Below are 19,934 nucleotides of genomic sequence, written 5' to 3' on the forward strand. Positions count from 1 at the left end.
GGGAAGATGGATATATTTGAATACTTAAAATATAAAACTTCTGTCAAACAACACAATTAAAAGGCAAACCACAAGCAGGAAAGACATTTGCAATATGACAAAGATACCCTAGTCTATGAAGAGCTCCTATAAGTCATAGGAAGAACAGAATTGGCAATGGAAATAAACAGCAGAAAAAATACAAATGGCCCAAAAAAAGGGAAAAATATTTGACTTTACTATTAATCAAAGAAATAAAACAGTTTACCATTTTTAAAGCATCAGCTCTGTTAAGATTAGGAAGAAGGACTCACTGCTGGTTTGGGTGAATGGAGCAGTGCACTCTCCGGGTAAGAGTGTAAATGTGGACACATTCTAGAAGGAATGGGGCAATGTTTATCTCTGCTCTGAGAAAGGTTCTTGTTTGCCCCCAGGCTCTCATTTTTGTTGATTCTATCCCAAAGCAGTTATCAGAACTTTGGGCGAAGTTTTAGGAAGAAGACAAAGGTCATGGCCTTATCTCTAAGTGTAAAGGACTGGAAACAATCTAAATTGTCCACTAACAGGGGTCTAGTTAGATAAATTATAATAAGTCTATGTGGCAGAATACGAGGCTGCCAATTAATCCCACTTTCAAAGTGTGTTTAAGGGCATTGGGAAATGGTTACAGCATAAAGTTAAGTTTATTTGTTTGCTTTTTGAAAAAAGGATATAAATTTACAGTAAGATCTCAATTTTGTGTACATATATATACACAGAAGGGACTGGAAGGAATACATCGAATGTGAATGTACTTATATCTGGGCAGTGGGCCATGGATTTTTATTTTCTTTTTTTCTGTACTGAATTTTCTTAATTCATCATGATAAGCATATTTCTTTTATAACCAAAATGGTACATTTTTAATTATGAAAAAATAGTTTACATTTAAAAAAATCATTTAAACATGGTAAAGTCCAAGTAATCCTGTTTAACTGAATGCCAGCGCCATGGAGAAGGGTCTGCACAGCATGCCACAGGGCTCTGTCATGGCCAACATTTTATTCCTGATTTGAAGGAGGATACAGAAGGGACTTCACGCTCTCGTTTGACACCCATCTCTGTTGGTGTTTGGGGGCAGCTGGGGAAGGGTCTGTGTTCTTCTGTTGTGCAGGCACTGTCTCACCTTTCCTGTGGCCAGGCCCAGGAACTCCACCACCTGAGTGCCTAGGGGACTTCTGGACGAGCCATCTTGGCCAGAGCGAGGACGCAGGCCACCACAGGTACATGGCCATACCTGCGGGTGAGGCTGCATCACCAGGTGTGCAGGCACCCTCTCTCCTGGCCCATCTGGCCCCTGCCTCTCATGTGCTGCCTCGTGGAAAGGGGTTCTGCTTTCCCTGGGCCATGTCGGTACCCCCGCGTCCCCCATGAGCAGACTGGGGAGTAAGGGGAGTGGGCGTGGACCCCATTGTCAGGCTGCCGCCTGTTTGTCCTGGGGACAGTATGGGGAAGAGTGTAGGCCGTGGGGCTGCCTGGAGCCCACGGCCAGCCAGGCAGGCAGCCAGAGCCCACCCTGGGCAGTGGGGCAAGGGGACCACTGGTCTCTTTAGTGAGACCAGGAACAGTATAGTGAGAACTGAGAGGGCACAGGGGGACCAACACCCCCTCACCTCCTTGACTTCCTGCTGGGACGGGCAGTGGGACCCCCTGAGGGTGCGGAGCTTGGAAGCAGAGCTGGGGGCCAGAGGCACGCTGTCAGAGCTAAATCCAGAAGCACCCACCACTCCCCCAGCCCAGGGCTCTGAGACTGGCCTCAGACCTCTGCCTTGGAGGAGTCAGGATAGAGGACACAGCAGGATGTGGGGGACTGCGCCCCCATTCCCATCCCCAATCCCCTTGGCCTGAGCGGGAGGGACAACATGCAGGCCGCCCCTCTGCTGGCCCTGGGGACCCAGCCAGGACGACCCATCTCCTGTACCAAAGCTCACACCCCGCTCTGCCCACCTTCCCCTGCCCCGCCCCGCCAGCCCCCCGGAAGCCCGTGGGCCCAGGTCGGGCCCAGTGGGGCTGTGGTAGGGGTTCCTGGGGGAGGCTGGCGCCGACTGAGGCCTCTGTGTCCCTGGGGATTCCAGGGCCCGCTGGATGCCCGGTCCTCCTTCGCCAAGTTGCTGGGTCGTGAGGGAGAAGTGAAGTCCAGGTGTGAGTCTCGGTTTCCCCAAGGAAGACATGCTGCCCAAGTGCGGGCTGGGGAACAGCAGAGTTAGGAGGACGCGACTGGCCGACAGCACCCAGGAGTGCAGGTGCTGGACAGATGTCCTGACATGGAGGGACTGGGGCCCCACCTGCTGGTCTGGTGTCTCCAGGAACTGAGCACCTGTGCCTCAGCACAGAGATTAGGAGCCCGGGGCAGCAGGTGTGCCTGGCGTGGGCTCTGGTTGACTGAAGCGAGTGCAGTCCTGGGCTGAGGGCTCGGGAGCACCGTCTGTGGGAAAGCAGGGGCTGTCCCAGCGGTCTGGAGCGGCCAGGCAACACGGGAAAGTGACAGTTGTGGGGAGTGGCTGTGAGGGTCGAGGGTACTGGGCCGGACACACGGAGCGCCTGCATGCCGAGGGCCGTCACTGGCCAATACTTCTGTGACATGCATTGAAAGGGAGTTATTAGAAATGGGAAATGTGACAAAAACCAAGACATACGAAATGCCAGTCCCGACTTTTTGTCATTAAATTCCACAGACATAAAATCACTGCATCACATCGTTAGAAAGGGTCTCATTCCTGTGCTTACCTCCTTGCGGATGGTGACTGTCTGTGTCCGCCGTCACAGACTCCACTCTGCACAGCCCCGAGGTGAGGCCCTGTTTTCGGGTTTCTGGGGACCTTGTGGAAAGCAGGAGGAGATGCGTCCTGAGCCGCCGTTCCAGGCCACACCCCGATCCATCCTAAGACCTGCCTGCTCTCCGAGTGGAGCACACGCTCCCTGTGAAGTGACATGTGACAAGATCATTTCAGAGTGGCAAGCACCATGAAGGAATTAGAACAACGGGGGTGCCCTGGATGGAGTGGCAGGCAGGTGACTGCCCAGCCGGGATCCAAGGGCCGAGGACGGGGATTGAGTTTGGCTACAGAGAGGATAAATTCTGAACTGTCTCTTCAAGGAGCCACGTTCCTGCTGAGGAGAAGGGGCCCTGGCCCTGGAAGGACTAAGGTACAACCAAGGGCTGCAGCCAGGACCCCAGCGAGGAGAGGGGCCTGAGTTGTGCCCCTCGAGGTTCAGGTGGACTGGGAGAGGCTGTAAGGCCAAGGCCCAGACTCTGGGCAGAAAGTGGCTCAGGTACCCAGATCCTGTTATTCATTCCAAATTGTGACGGAAGTAGACCAGCCCCTGCCCTCTCCCCAAGCCTGTCCCCAGGCCCCCCCAGGCTCCAGGGGATAAAACCGGTGGCACTTGTGCAAGTGACATGTTTGTTTGTCTTCCAGCTTATGAGAAGCCTCTGAGTTATCTCAAGTTTTTCCTAAAACAACATTTTTCTCCATTTCCTTAAAAAAAAAATAAAAAACAGCAGAAGAAAAGAGATTATCTTATTTTATACAATATGCCATCAGCCAGGGAGCAGAACATCGGCAACACTTGAGGGTTGCATAGCAACTGGCTTCTCGATTGATTTTTTGAGAAGGCACCAAAGCTACTGAACTGTTCTCATTTTAAATATTTCCTAGGATGATGAAAATCAAAGCAAATGGAAATCAGAGACTTGGGGACAGTCAGAGAAGAACATAAGGTATCTTGTCATGAAAGGCCAGGTCAAGACAAAGTGTGGAATGCTCACAGGAATTTTTCAGCGTTGGAGGGGAAATGTCTGAGAAATTCTGATGTGAGTCTCTTACTGAAGGCAGAGAAGAGAGTGCTGGGGGCAAGGGCTCCCTGTCCACGAGCCCAGTGCCACTGCCTCTTACTCTGTCCTGGGCCGCCACCCACTAGCTCTAGACCTCAGCTTCTCTATCGGTGTGAGGGGCAGCACAGGGGATTCGGAGCACCCCAGGGACAGTGCTGGCTCAGGAGGAGCCAGGATGACTAGGGGCTGGTCACCATGTCTGGCCCCATCGGGTTGGGGGTTGGGACCCAGACTCCAGGGAGACCACGGGGCTGTCCCTGGGATGGGACACCACTCGGGCCAGGTCCTGCCTGGGAGGCCTGTTCACTCACTCCCTGCAGGCCTGCCGTGGCTGAGCCTGGGAAGATTTGTGCTGAGAATCCTGTGCTGGCAGCTTGGCTTTCTCTTGGAGCAGCTTTCCAGCCTCTAGGAGGGTGTCTGGAACATGCCTTAGTGATATGGGAGTCCCAGGCAGAGAAATAAGGAGCTCGCCTTCTGGCCTCACTGGGGTTACAATTCTGAGATGCCCATCATAATGAGATCTGAGCTCCATGCACCGCCTCACACATCGGAGCTGCGGAGAGAAGACCTCCAGCTTCGAGGGAGCCCACGCTGCATCTAGCCAGAGGGACACAGTGTTAATTCTGGCCCTGTTGACCCTTGTAGGACCTTTAGCAAGTCATTTACCATCACTGAGCCCCAGTGTCACCAGGAAGATGAGCACACACTAGCAATGACGACAGTAACAAGGGTGTTCCTGCGAGTTACTGCCTGCTGGGCCCCCTAGGGGCAGACCCTGTCTGAAGCCCCTTACATGACTTCACCCGCACAGCAGCTCCATGTCAGCACAGCAGCAGTTTCCTTGTCACACCCACCTGACAGTGAGGACGCTGGCTCCGAGAGGTGAGTGGCCTGCTGAGGTCACCCAGTGGTGAGCTGCTTTGCTCTGAGAAGGAGGGGCTGGACACTTACTCTGAAGGCTGGGGTGCGTGAGCTCCAAGCGTCTTGCCCCTTGCTCCCCTCTGGCGCTCCCCCATGCCAGTGGTCCCCCACGGAGGGTGATTTTGCCACCCTGCTCCCGGGGTATGGTCCTGGCATCTAGCAGGTAGAGGCCGGCATGCTGCTTAACATCCTGCAGTGCACAAAACAGCCCCACAACAGAGAACACCCAGCCCCAAATGTCAGCAGAGCGCAGGGTGAGGAGTGTGCTCTGCCCTGCGTCCTGCCCTGGCACAGGCCTGCGCTCCGGGAAAGCTGTCCGCTCTCCTGCATGTTTGGGAGGGCAGTCTGAAGCAGGAGCCCCTCTGGGGACAGTGGGGACAGTTGAGAAGGCTTTGTGGGCTGACGCCAGATTCCCTGGGACTGGAGTGGCCGTAGCTGCAGGTGGGCCGGCTCCCCCAGGGCCATCTCGCCATGACAGCGGCAAGGACAGGAACGTTTGTGGGCACTGACTGTCAGGGATGGAAGCCTCTGCGTCCAGCTCCGTGCTGCAGTTGTGCCCATTTTGCAGATGGGGAGCTCAGGACAGTGAGGTAACTTGTTCAAAAACATGGGGCAGATGAGAGATGAGCAGGCCTCCAACCCCACTGCTCGGGTGAGCCCCACCTGTCACCTGCCCATGCCGTGGTGAGCTTGGGGTCTGTGGGTCCCTGACATGCAGCTGTGCTCCCAGAGCTGCCCATGACCGTGGCCGGCTGTGGTTCTGGGGAGACAGGCCTACAGGCTGCCACCTGTTTCCCTCCTGTCTCCCTGACTGAAGGAGGGAAGAGCATAAATAATGCAGCTCATTTAAGAGCAAACAATGGAAATGTCAGAAAGCAATGACTGGAACAGAACTTTTTGCGCAGGTCTTAGTTGACTTATTTAGGGTGGGACCCCAGAAGCTGTCTCCGGCCTGCTCAGTCCCCTGTGCCCGGGTGCCCTCCGGGCTCAGAGCTGCAGCCCCGGGATGGGGCGCCCCGCCCGCCTGGCCCAGCCCGGCGCTGCCGTTCTTGCGGCAGCAGCGCCACCTGGTGGCCGCCTTGGGGCCCCGCCCTTCCTTTCCTATCCCTCCCATAGAGGGAGACGGCCACGAAGAGGACACCTCGGGGCGCTGCCTGGCTTCCAGGCCCACCTCCACCTCCTTCTAGCGGTGGGATTTGGGGCGAGTTACTTCATGTGTCTGAGATGCGGTTCCTCATCCGGAAAATAGGATAATAACAGTACCTGTATCTTAGAGCAGTTGTACAGCTTAAATTAAATGATCCGTGTACACCTCCAGCCCAGTGACGGCTCATAGTGAGTCCCTCCCGATGCGGGGACCCCACGGCGGCTACCCAGCCTCAGGGTGCAGGAATGCTCCGCACGGCCCCACTGTTCACTCTGGACAGCTGGCGCCCTGGCGCCCTTTGGGGGAGGACCGGCCGCTGAGGTGAAGGCTGGTTCTGTGGCTTCCTCCTGCCAAACCCCACTTGCGCTCCCTGGAACCCCATGGCCCCACGGCGCAGGCGTGCTCCCCACCCCAGCACAGGCGGGGACAGGTGGAGTCGGACAAAAAGGCATCCCTACAGAAGCCAGAGCAGAGACGAGAAGGCAGCAGGGCAGACACCTTCGGGGCGGGAAGAACGCAGACCGCCGCGGTGAGCTGGGCGTGAGCAGCTTTCCTAATTGAAGCGGGCAGCTCTCTAGCCTCTCCCTTTGGTCACGTCTTGGGGAGAAATAGATGAGTCTCCTCTCCTGTCGGAGGAGAGCCTAGCTCCCTGCTGTGATACGTGGCAAGGGCAGGGGTGCGGGTTTGGGGTGCGGCGTCTGAGGGCTGCGTGGATGTGGGCTGGGTGGCAGAGGAGTGGGAGGAGGGCGGGGCAGAGGTCCCGTTAGAGCCGGAGTGACCCACGTGGGCCGGCCCAGACTCGCTCCGGGGGCCTCTGCATGGACCTCTCTGTCTAGGAGGAGCCCTTCAGGCTGCGTGGAACGCCCGGGAAAGCCGGGGGCTCTCAGGAACTGGGAGGAGGAGGTCGAAGGAAGGTTGGGCCTGGGGTGCAGGGGGCAGGAGCTCGCAGATGGGTGTTTCCAGGGCTGTGCCAGGCAAGCTGCTTCAGGCAGTTTTCAGTCCTTTTGAACTTCTGCTCCACTGGCCTGACTTGGCCCCAGGCTGGCCCTGCTCGGGGCAGACAGAGCACCTGGACTGGTCACCCACAGGCTGCACCTGAGAAGTGGGAGAGTTCCTCCAAGCAAAAATGCCGAGCTCTCACCAAGCAAGCAAGCAAGCTGGGCCCCGGAGATGAGCCCTGGACTATGGCCTAGGGCACTGTGAGCCCCACGCTTTCCCTGGGAGTTTGTGGTCCTCTCCCCGTGGCTCCTCCATAGGTCCCTCCTCCCTCACCCGCCAGCCATGACACCTCTCTTGCTTGTCTCTTTCCACTCCGTGGTCCCAGCTCTGCTGACATCACACAGCCACACCTCCATCCAGCTCAGTGGCCACACTGTCCCCATCCCGTCCCCCCTCCCTCCTCTTTCTAAAATGCACGTGGGCTCTGCGCCTGCCACAGGGCACAAGGGCGATATCAGGTCGCAGACTGGCCCCTGGGCACCCCACACCCTCCTGAGTGTTCCAGAGCCAGCAAGGACAAGGACTCTGCCCTTGCTTCTTTTGAGCCCATCTGAAGTGGGCCAGAACCTTGAGAAAGTTGGGACGTAGGCAGAGAAATAGGAACTCCCACGTCTTGGGTGCCCAAAGGCCGATGGGTGTCCCCTGTCCAGGCAGCAGGCTCCGGGGCCCAGGTCTGTCTCCCCAAGGCGACCTCGTTCCAGGGGGAAGCCCCTCCGAGTCCTCTCTGCTGCTCCCCTGGGGTAGTCTCCTCAGAACCCCAAAGCCGGGAGGGGATCTCAGACAACTTGTGCTCTGGATGCTGCAGCACAAACCCCCGTGGGCTGGGGAACGCAGGTGGCAGTCTGCCTTCCTGGCATGAGTGAAGGAAAGACAAAGCAAGAACAAAGCACAAATCAATATTTCAATAAATTATCCTGCTGCCACAGCCAAGTCACTTTGGCTGGGGGAGGGGGCTTGGAACGTAGGAGCCCAGCCTCTGGGGGAGGAGGCGCTGGCAGTGTGAGTCCACCTGGAAGGACGGGAGGACCGTCTGCCTGCGGACCCTTATTCCAGGGCTCTCCACCTGGCCATCTGGGGGATGTGTTTTGTTTTGTCCACATAACTTATTTGAGTCAACATTTACTGTGAGGTAGGCTTCTTTGTAAAATCTAGATTTAAAGATTGGCCTGAGAAGTCCAATCTGGCAATTCCGGTCTCTGTTTTTGCGTGCCAGCAGTGGGCTGGTGCTGTCACCGCCCCTTCAGCTGTGCATAGGCTCCTTGGTTTGCTACAGTCCTCGCCATTCCTTATCGACCCCCACTTTCTTTATCATAATAGGGAAATATTGCCCTGGATCTTTACCCCTTCTACACTGGAAAAATAAAGGAGAGACTTATTTTTCTTACAACCAACCGGCCTCACTGATTTACATCACCCGCCTTGCCCCTGTAGGCATTTGGGTGTGCAGCGCCCCCCATCATTTCCCAGAAGCCCACCCCCTGAGCACTCGGGCCTCTCTGCGGTCCCCAGCCTGCCTGTGTCAGCCCGGCCCCTGCCTTTGGTTCTGCCCCCCACCGCATGGCCTTACTCCTGCTCTCTGGCCCTGAAACGAGTGTCTCTTTCTGGCTGGACTCTTGACTCCTCCTCAGAGATGTGGCCGGAACTCTTCTCCCACTGGTGTGAGACGCACCAGGGGGACCCTGGAGACCAGCCAGTCGCTTGACTGGAGCTCCCATGGTCCCCTCAAGGAGGAAGTAACTTGCTCAGGACTCGCAGCTGCAAGCAACACTAACACAACTGAAATCAACTTTCACAAGGAGGAATTTCCTGACACATATAAACGAGACACACATCTGTGGCAGGCAGCCTCTAAGCTGGCCCCCAGGAGACCCTGCCTCCTGTATCACACCCTGGCATAGTCCTCTCCCCAACCCCCGATTCGGTTGTAAATAGACTAGCTTCTGTCTTGGATGTGTGTTCTCTTGCCGTCCCTCGGGTCACTCGTGCTGGAGGAAGCAAGCTGCCGTGTGTGGAGAGGCCCACGTGGTGTGGCAAGGAACCCTCAGCCCAGTAGCCCATGAGGAACTGAATCCCACTAGTAGCCACGTGAGTGAGTGTGGGTGCTCGTCCTCCCCCATGGCAGCCTTCAGAGGAGACCACAGACCCTGTCTTCAGCTTGACAATCTCATGCAAGACCTTGAGCCAGAGGTACTCAGCAAAGTTGCTTGCAGATTCCTGATCCACAGAAACCACAAAATAATAAATGTTTGGTTTTTTTGACTGTAAAGGTTTGGAATAACTTGTAACATAGCAATGGATAGCAAGCAGATCTGTGGTGGGCTGGCCTCAGGCTTGGGTGAGCCAGGTGGTCATGTGAGGACAGCAGGAATGAACCTCTCTCCAGCCCGGGGCCCTGCTCTGTTCTGTGTGGGCTTCCTCCTCAGCTGGGGTCTGCCCGGATAGTGGCAGGGGGCACCAGCAGCTCCAGGCTCACAGTCTCACACCTTTCTAACTCCTTGGCCCACTTTCGTTGGCATTCACTGAGAACCATCTTGGTGCCAGGAAGGTGCAGAGCTGGGACTGGCCAGGCCTGAGCCCTCCCACCCCTGAGCCTGGGGTCAGACCCAGATTAACAGAGGGGTTATTTTACCAAAGGGGTCTGGGCTGCTGTTGTCAGAAGAGTGCAGGGAAAAGTAACTACAGCCACAGGACCCTGGAGGGGTCCAGACTAGAACGTTGGTCCCTGAGGGCAGGTGGGGCCAGCATGGGGAATACAGTAGTCTCCCCTTCTCCATGATTTTGCTTTCCATGGCTTCAGTTACCCACGGTAAACCATGGCCCAAAAATATTAAATGGAAAATTACAGAAATAAACAGTTCATAATTTTTAAATTGCACGTTGTTCTGAGTAGCCTGATGAAATCTCATGGCCGTCCGCTCTGTCCCTCCCAAGACATGAATCACCCCTTTGTCCAGCGGGTCCTCGCTGTAGACGCTACCCACCTGTCAGTCACTTAGTAGCCATCGGGTTATCAGATCGACTGTCGCGGTATCACAGTGCTTGTGTTCAAGTCACCCTTATTTTACTTAACAATGAGCCTTGCCAAAGCACAAGAGCAGTGATGCCGGCAATCCGGATATGCCAAAGAGAAGCCGTAAAGTGCTTCCTTTAAGTGAAAAGGTGAAAATTCTTGACTTAATGAGGAAAGAATAAAAAATCATATGCTGAGGTTGCTAAGACCTACGGTAACTTTATCACAGTGTATTGTTACAATTGTTCTATCTTATTATTAGTTATTGTTGTTAATCTCTTACTGTGCCTAATTCATAAATTAAACTTTATCATAGGTATGTGTGTATAGGGAAAATACAGCATACATAGGGTTCAGTACCATCTGAGGTTTCAGGCATCCCCTCGGTGTCTTGGGGCCTATCCCCCTTGGATAACGGGGGACGACTGTAATCTCCTGACATTCAGGCTGGGAGACACGGCCCTGGAGGGGCCTCTTTCGTTGGATGCGGCCTAGCAAGGTTGCTGAGCTGCATCAGGCTTTGTGGGACAGAGGGAGTTGAGCTCGAGGGGGCCTCTGGGGCCATCCTAGGTGAAGTGGTCATTAGTGGCCTTTGTGATCACCCTCTGATTTGGCCTTGGGCTGGCAGTCTTAAGCTCAGTGGGACACAACCACAAGGCCCCAAACTCTAGCACCAAATCAGATCCACCATGAGGGTCCCTTCCTTCTCATCCCACCTAAAGCTCATCCCAGGAAAGGACATCCTGTCACTTGATTCCTCCTTCAGAGCTGTGACCTCTCAAGCTTTTCTGGAGGCAGCCACAGCCTGGCAGGAACTTGGGCTGACCTGTGCGGGGCTGGCGTGGATATGATACAGATGCTGTTCCTTTCCTCAGCCCCTCCGTATCAGCCAGGCTGGGTGAGGACGTGCTGCAGAAGCAAACCAGCTCCACGTCCCAGAGACTTACAATAGCAAAGATTTATTTCCTGCTCACGCTACATGTTCAGTGTGAGTTGGCAGAGGACTCTGATCTCATTGTCACTCAGGGCCTGAGTGACAAAGCAGCCACCATCTCGACATTGTTGGTTCACATGCCAGCGAGAAGAGATCTCTGGAGGGTCTCATGGGGGTAATTAAATGCTTTGACCAGGAAGAGACATATGTCACTTTTGCTCACAGCTCGTTGGCCAGAGCTGGTCACACGCTCCCCCGAATCATGAGGGGGCAGGAAGTGCACTTCCCTTCCCCTCCCCCAGCTTCCTTTGGGCTGTCCATCTCTGTGCCGATGTCCAACAGTCCTGGTCACCAGCCCTCTCCTGCCAGTCTATGATTTACAACTACATCTTGTTATAACGAGTAATCTCATCTCCCAGAAGCAGTGAACTCTGTGCTTGGGGCTTGGGAATTGGTCTGCCATCTTGAAAGTCATTGACTCGGGTAACACACGAGATCCCTGGCAATGACCAGTCCTCCCCGGCTTTGAATTGTTCTTCCTTCTTCTGGAACACCCCGGCTTACTAACAATACCTTATATCTACTCTCTGCTACTTATACACACAAGGAGAAATATGTGCCTCTGCTTGATGAATATATTTATGCAAGAGAAGAAACAGAACGTCTGCACACATGTATGCCAAGGAATGCATGTCTCTACTTTATGAACAGATATGTCCTTAAAGAGGAAAAGGGCATGCCCAGGACTCTTCGCCTGCAGGGGACCACTTTGGTGGCGGGAGTTTGTGGTGAGAGCAGAAAGGAATGGTGTGAGAGAAAAGGGCAGCGTGCCTGTTGTGGGAGCCTCGCTGTGAGACACTCTGGTGTATGTTTTACTTGGGGAGGCAGTTCATCAGGCAGGAGGTTGAATACAGACTTCGGTTTCAGACTTCCTGGGGTCAGATCTCAACTCTGCTTCCTAGCTGTGTGATGTGGGGCAAGTGACTTGACTTCTCCCAGCCTCAGTTTCCCCCTCTCAGGGTGGTTGTGAGGACTGAGCGAGAGAGTGAATGGCAACGCCGTGGTGCAGAGTGTGGCCAGCGTGGCTGTCAGATTTGCATCTCCATACAAGCGGTACATGATTGCTCCCAAGGCCTCAGCCGTGGCTCCTGAGGGAATTGTCTCTCTGTTCCTGCTCTTCGTGGGGCTCCCTTGCTCTATCTGCTGCAGCTTTTCCCCCATTGTGTTGTTTTCTGTAAATACCTTCACAAACAGGGGAAAACAGGGTTATCTCCCCCTTCTCTGGGCTTGCACACCCTGTGGGGAGTTCCGTCTCTGCTCCCTGGACCCTGCCAGGACTGTGAGCTCCTCAGGGTGAGGTCCACATTGCATTTGCCTCCTGTCCAGGGCCTGCACAGAGTAGGAGCCTAATAGAATGCAGGGACCCCTGGAAATGGGGTGGAGTGAATGGATTGTTTGAGGCCTTAGGTGGCCTCAGAGATTTGCTTCCACATCTCACCTGAAAACTGTGCCGTGACTTTGTGTGGAAACTCATGCAGGTCTGTGTGACTGGGGAAGGAGCCAAGTGGGAGGCTGGTCCTAAGAGGGACTGGGCTTAGTGCCACCTGGACCAGGTCCCCAGTAGATGGGGTCTGCGAACGCTGTTGCCTGCTGGGCTCTGGTCTGGTCCAGCAGACACTCACCCCTGTCTCCTGTCTCTCCCACCCCCGCAGTCCATGAGCCTCATCGAGATTGGGAACCCCTCTCAGAGCCTGGAGAACGTCTGCCGCTGGGCCTACCTCCAGCAGAAGCCAGACACAGGCCACGATGAATACCACGATCACGCCATCTTCCTCACCCGGCAGGACTTTGGACCTTCGGGCATGCAAGGTGAGCCTCGCCCCTGCAGAGCACAGAGAGGAGGGAGCTGGGCATGAGCCCCTGGCCCTGCAAGGGCCCAGGCCGGGAAAGGAGTCAGGGCAGGGAGGGGCTGTGGCCACCAAGTGCTAGTGACCTCCTGGCTCTCCAAAACCATCAGGGCCTGTGCCATGTCCCCCAGGGAACTGTATCTCCCAGGGGGACAGTGAAGATTAGAGGGGTGAAATGGGCAGAGTCAGAGCTGGCAGCTCAGAGACCGATGGGATAAGGCTGGTTTTAGAGCTGTTGGCTTCCCTCAGCTTTTTTTTGTATGTGTGAGGAGCTAACATCCATTGCCAATCCTCCTCTTTTTGCTGAGGAAGATTGGCCCTGGGCTAACATCTGTGCCCATCTTCCTCTGCTTTATATGGGACGCCGCCACAGCATGGCTTGACAAGCGGTGCATCGGTGCGCACCCGGGATCCGAACCCACAAACTCCGGGCCGCTGAAGCAGAGTGCCCGAACTTAACCGCTACGCCACCAGGCCGGCCCCATTCCCTCAGTTTTTAAAAAACAAATTTGAACAAGTTTTCAACCTTTAAAAGTTTAGATATTTTACTTAAAAATTCAAACTATATAAAACTGACAGATCTGAAAGAAGAAATTGACAAGTCTGTAATCATAGTTGGGGATTTTAACACCCTCTTCTTAGTAACTGAGAGAACAGATAAGAAATCAGTAAAGATACAGAAGACTTGAATTAAGCAACTCCACCTAGTTGATGTATATACAATACTACACCAAACAGCTGGAGGATACACACTCTTTACGCGTACAGCATGAAAACAGACCAAAGCAGACTATGCTGGGCCGTAGGGAAATCTCAACAAAACGTAAAAGATCGAAATCACACAGAATATGTTCCCTGATCACACTGGAAAAGAAGGAAAACTTGAAAAATTATGAATGTTTGGAAATTAAAAAATATACACATAAGTAATTTGCAGTTCAAAGAAGAAATAACAGTAGAAATTAGAATATATTTTTAAACTGAACGATAATGACAATATGACATATCAAAAGTTGTGGATGTGGCTAACATAATGATTAGATTGATATTTATAGCCTTAAGTGTATTTATTAGGGAAAAAAAAGCTGAAAAGTCAATCATATAAACACCTAACTCAAGAAATTTGAAAAAAAACAGCAAACTAAACTCAACAAAAATACCAAAATTTGCTTCTTTGAAAAACATAGATTAAAATGGAAAAACCTCTAGCAATACTAATTTTAAAAAAGAAGGAAAGAAAATGCAAATTTACTAAAATCAGGAACATAAAAGGGACATCATTACAAATCCTACTTTAAAAAGATAATAAGATAATGAGAAGGTATTTTGAACAGCTTTGTGTTAATAAATTTGTCGATTTAGATGAAAGGTACAGATTCCTTGACAAAAAAAATCCGAGAAAAAATAGAAAATCTGAATAGGCTCATATCAGTTAAAGATATTGAATTTGTAATTAAAAGCCTTCCTTCAAAGTAAACTCCTGGACTTGATAGCTTTACCCAAGAATTCTTCCTAATTTTTAAGGAAGAATAATACCAATCATACACAAACTCCTGCAGAATGAAAAAAGAAGGAACATTTTTCCAACTAAATTTTATGAGGCCTGCTAACATTGAATCCAAAATCTGAGAAGGACATTACAAGAACAAAATTCAATCTCATGAATATAGATACAAAATCCCAAACAAAATACTAGCAAATCAAATCCGCTGCTATATAAACAAGGTACTATGTCACAACTAATTTCAATTTATTCTAGGAATGCAAGGTTGGTTTAACATTTGAAAATCAATCATTGTAATTCACCACGTTAACAGAATAAAGGAGAAAAATTTATATGATCATCGCAATTGATCCAGAAAAAATATCTGACAAAAATCAAGATGGATTTATGATCAAATGTCTTATTGAACTAAGAAGAAATTACTTAATCTGGTAATGGATATTTACCCCTCAAAAAAGACTATAACAAACATCATATATAATGGTGAAATGTTGGAAGCATTTCCCCTAGACTGAGAATGGGTCAAGAATGCCCGCTCGTGCCATTGCTCTTCAACATTGCTGTGGGGGTCCCAGCCAGTGAAATAAGACAAGGAGAAAATAACCATAGAAGGATCAGAAAGGAAAAAAATCAAACTCCCATTTGAAGATGATATGCTTATATACATAGAAAATCCAAAAGAATCTACAAGTAAATCATTAGAATTATTAGGTAATTTGCTGGATATAATGTCAATATACCAAAATCAATTGAATTTCTATATTCTAACAACAAATTAAAAAAGTAGTACCACTTACGATAGAATAAAAAACAGCAAATACTTAAGAATAAGTCTAACAAAGTATATCCAAGACCTAGACTAGAAAACTGTAAGACAACGTTTGCAGAAATTATAAAAGACTAAATCAATGAAGGGCTATGCTATGCCTATGGAGGGGAGACTCACTCCTGTACAGATAGCAGTGTTCTCCAAAAGGATCTAGAGTCCATGCGAGCGCTTCCGAGGGCTCCCCAGTGCACTCCAGGGCAAGCACAGTTCCAGCAGAGGCGTCTGAGGGTGCTGAGGAGTTGATTCTAGCGTTTATATGGAAATGCATGGACCAAGAATAGCCAAGAACAGTTGAAGAAGATGATCAAAATATTCAATACTTATAAAAATATGATAGTCAAAGAGTATAATTTTGATGCAAGGATTGACAAATGTATTGTTAGAACAGAATACAGAGTCCAGAATTGAACCTCTGCACGAACACTTGATTTATTGCAGAGTGGAGGGGAAAGATGTTTTTTTAACAAATGGTGTTGGGTCCATTAAGTATCCAAATTGAGGGGAAAAATGAAGCCTAACACTCCTACTTTACTCTATATACGCATCGTATTTGTGGGTGTTTTGGATCTTAACTTAGTGGATTTTAGATCTACATATGAAAGGAGAAATAATAAAACTTATGAAAGATAATATAGGAGAATATCTCCATATTCTTGGAGCAGGAGAAGATGTCTTTAAAAAAAGAGATAAAAAGCCCTAACCACAATGGAAAAGATAAATAGTACTACATTAACACAAAATCTTTGTTCATTAAAGGCACCCATTAATCCATTGGGGAAAAATATTCATAATACATATATCTAATAAGGAGCGTATATCTAAAATATATGAACTCTGACAAATCAATAATAGTAATAAGCAAACAACCCAGTAGATTGATGGGCAAGAGATTTTGTCAGGCTCTTAACAGAACAAGAATGACCGATACCTGTACGAACAGGTGCTCAACCTCAGTAGACATTAGGGAAATGCAGTGAAACCCACAAGGAGATACCAGGATACACTTAATAGAACAACTAAAATTTAAAAGACTGGAAATGCCACATGTTGGTGCAGATGGGGCTATGTTATTCTCCTACTCCGCTGGCAGGACTATAAACTGGTACAAATCCTGTGGGAAGCTGTTTGGCAGTATCTATTAAAGCCGAACATACACCTACCCAGCAGCCACACTCCTAGACAGGCCCCCGCCACACGCAGGCACCTGTGCACCAAGACTGTGCAGCAGCGTTCGTGGCAGCACTGTGTGCAATAACTCCTGAGCAGGCAGTGACTTCAACCCATCAGCAGGAGAGTGGATGAAGAAACTGTGATACGTTCATACAGCAGTGACAAGGTGTAGAACTATACGCCACCCCACGGGTGAGTCTCACGCATCGAGTGCTGGGTGAAGGAAGCCAGATAGAGAAGAATATATACTTCGGATTGCCATTTATTTCAACTTTGAATATGGGCAAAACTAATCCATGGCATTAAAAGTCAGGAGGGTGAGGGGAGGCAGTCGCGGCAAGAAGCAGCAAGAAGGGGCTTCTGCAGCCCTGATATGGTTTATTTCTTGGCCGGAGAGGTGGCTACATGGGTATAATCACCTTGGGGTAATTCACTTGTATCCTAAGACTTGTGCATTTTTACGGACGTATATTATCCTTCAAAAGAAAGAGCTTTAAAAAACTATACGAAAATATGTATTCCTAGGAGTGGAACCATTCCACCCACCCCATCCTCTACAGGCTGTCATTTTTATTAGTTTTTGGTTGATCATTCCAGTGATCCTTTTTATAAAGATAAGTATATTTATATGATATATATGCTCATTCCTTCCACCACTTTCTTCCATGAATTTTTATATGCACTGCTCTGTGTCTGACTCCACTCTCTTAACCTTCAGCTTCTCTCTGCTGACCGCTCGCCTATTTCTGTATAACTAAGGGGGCTTCTCAAGTGACCCTGGTCAGAGCTAAGATCGGTTTACGTTGACATCTCTGTGGCACTGCGGTTGCCCCCTTTGCCATGCTGATCGGCACCACAAGGGGGCGAAAGTGGCAACAGAGAAGGTGACTGGGATCCTCCTGAGCACGGAGGGAGGCTCCTTGCTGCTGTTGGTGCCTCCTCATGCTGAGGGGCTACCAGCGCACCTTTAAGCCCCCTTCCCAGCGGTGCAGCCGCTGACACATAGAGCCCTCTGTAGCCGTGTTTTCTGGGCGAGAGCTCTAACGGGGGCAGAACTGTTCCTAGGAGAGGAACCAATGCAACCTTTGTAGTAAGTGACCTCGTCCTTCAGTTAAAACTGTGAAAGGACAGCCAAGGATTACCAGATACTACAAAAAACACTTATAGAATGAAAAAGGTGCAAAACAAAATGGGAAAACTGACTCCAAAGGAAACAGAGATAATTTAGGGAATGGAAAGGAACTTTTTATAAAGTAATAGTCCCAGAATGTTTGAGAAAATACATCTATAAACCCAGAGCACATTGCTAGGAAGAATTAGAGAACAACAAAGTGTTTTTATGAAATTAAAGATGTGATGAGTAAAATAGAAAATTCAAAAGCTAAAATAAAAAGTTCAGGGCATCCAAAAAGATTAAAATATGAGAGAAAAGTTAGGAGACATAGAGGCTCAGTACCAGAAGTATAATATCTATCTGATAACATTTCCAGAAAGAGAGAACAACAAAACAAAATAAGAGGGAAGGATACAAAGAAAAAATTAAAGGTGCTTTTTCAGATCTTCAAATGGTGAAGGCCCATGTAATGCTACGTGGGATGAATGAGAAGTTTTCGCGCTGAGGCATGTATTCATATGCCAGCCTTATATACAAAGGACGAGGAAGGTCTCCAAGCTTTACTCTGGCACACTGATTCAAGGACAGTCATCTCAAAGTCTGCAGACCAAAAAATACTTTAAGATTCAGATTTTCCTGTTTATTCCAAGGGAAAAAGATGATGGTTAGATTACTGTGCTTTTACAGACAGGTCTAAACCCAGCACACCCAGGGTCACACTTCTTCTCTGCTTTTCTCTTTGAACAGATTGTTTTGGGACCCCCCCTGGGGTCTGGGAGGGGTGAGGCTAGGCAGGGTCCCGGAGTCAGGGCTCCTCGCCTGGTGGGCCTCCAGGACCCAGGTGTCACAGCTCTGTGGCACGCACAGCTCTGTACGCACTTCTTTATCCTGTCCAGGGACAAGTGGCAGGCCCCGTTCTCTGGTCTTCCTCAGCTTTAGGTGGGGTCTGGGTGTCATGCCCTCCACCACCCTCCCCGTCCCGGACTGTGGGAATGCTGTCCTCTAAGGCTGCCCTGGGAACATCTGAAGAAACGCTGTGATCAGGCTCAGCCCAGCCAGGGGAGCAGCTGTTCCTCAGGCCGCCACCTTCAGGCTTTCTCACCCCGCTGCTTGGGCCGTTCGGGCTCCTTCCTCAGCCTTGCCCTCGCTCCCTGTCAGTCTCCGTTTTCCAACTACTCCCTGAGGCCACATATGTGACTGGGCTGGCAAAACCCGCTGCTGTCTCCTCACTGTTACCTGTGACTCCAGTGGCTCTTCAGAAGCCACTTGATGGAGGGGGTGACAGGAGGGTCGTTGGGCATCTCATGTAGGGGGCTGTGGCCTGCCGAACCACCCCTTCCCACTCCCCCTCCCCGCCTCTGCCTCCGGGTGCACCTTCCTAGGTTCTGGGGTCCTTGCTGAGGAGGGAAACTCTCACGGCAGGAATGTGGCTCAGAATCTTCTCAGGCAGAGCACAGAGTTTGCCAGCTCAGAGCTCCTTGGGCCTTGTCATCTCCCGCTGGCCTGGCCCCTCAGTGCCCTCGGCCAGTCGGCTCTGCTTGACTCAGCAGGGCAATGTGGCACGTTGGCTCTCTGTGCCCGGCTCTGCCCTTGGACAGCTTCGCCCAGCCTTCTGTGCGACATAGAAATGGGTCCAGCTGGGGTCTCACAGGACTTGGAGAAACCCCAGGGGACCCAGGGAAGACCCTCCCTGGGGGGTGGGCTCCAGGCTGTGATGCCAGGCAGAGGAGGGGCCAGGGTGCCTGCGACAAGGGAGAAGGTGTGGAAGCAGTGTGCTGCCCAGGGGCCAGAAGGTCACTCCGTGAAGTGGACAGTGGGAGGTGGCGTGGGAGAGAATGGCAGGCAGGAGGCTGTGGGGTGGCAGAGAGTCCAGGCAGGTGAGACCTGGGTTTGGGAAACTGACCTCGGCTACAGTGTGGACACTGATGGGCAGAGCTGAGGCCTGCTGCCCAGGGCAGATGTCTCCTGAGTTGTGCCAGCCAGGGGCGGTTGACTCGACTTGTTTGCCCCAGGGATGGTGGGGGGGCATCGGGCCAGGGTCCCCTGATTCAGGCTTTGGCAGGGCCTGGAGCTGCCCCGGGCTGGGCTCTGGGCCTGGAAGCTGGAGCTGCCCTTTGTCTCCTCCCAGGCTATGCTCCTGTCACCGGAATGTGCCACCCTGTCCGCAGCTGCACGCTAAACCACGAGGATGGCTTCTCCTCGGCCTTCGTGGTGGCCCATGAGACCGGCCACGTGTAAGTGGCCTCACTGTCCTTGTTGTCTGGGGAAGGTCGGGGCTCGGAGGGGCCCCGCTTCTCCTCTGTGCCCTGAGGGACATGCTCTGTATGAAAAGCACTTGGGATATGACCTTCTGGCCTCCCAGCGCTGCACAGGGCAGGCCCTTGGCCCACTTTCTGCCAAGGAAGCGCCTGAGAGCTGCGCGGGTGCTGGGGGCCTTTCATGCGTTATGCCCTTCAAGCCCTTGGGTGGGGGGCTCCTTACCCCATTTTATAGATGAGTAACTGAGGCTCCACCTGAATCGGTGCTGGACAACCTTTCTGGGAAAC

At 51.4% G+C, this 19,934-nt stretch overlaps 1 protein-coding gene across 3 annotated transcripts in view; it reads left to right on the forward strand.

Annotated features, from left to right (window-relative positions):
• The window catches only part of ADAMTS2 (ADAM metallopeptidase with thrombospondin type 1 motif 2), a 212,829-nt gene that overhangs the window by 147,934 nt on the left and 44,961 nt on the right, over positions 1-19,934 (forward strand). For all 3 annotated transcript variants that reach the window (XM_087429230.1, XM_087429231.1, XM_087429232.1), the window contains exons 6-7: positions 12,577-12,733; positions 19,517-19,622. In XM_087429230.1, the coding sequence (XP_087285356.1) occupies positions 12,577-12,733; positions 19,517-19,622 (263 nt within the window). The remainder of the gene's footprint in view (positions 1-12,576; positions 12,734-19,516; positions 19,623-19,934) is intronic.

Source organism: Ceratotherium simum, chromosome 4, assembly GCF_057802395.1.
Source record: "Ceratotherium simum simum isolate JZ-2026a chromosome 4, ASM5780239v1, whole genome shotgun sequence".
NCBI classification, from domain to species: domain Eukaryota; kingdom Metazoa; phylum Chordata; class Mammalia; order Perissodactyla; family Rhinocerotidae; genus Ceratotherium; species Ceratotherium simum.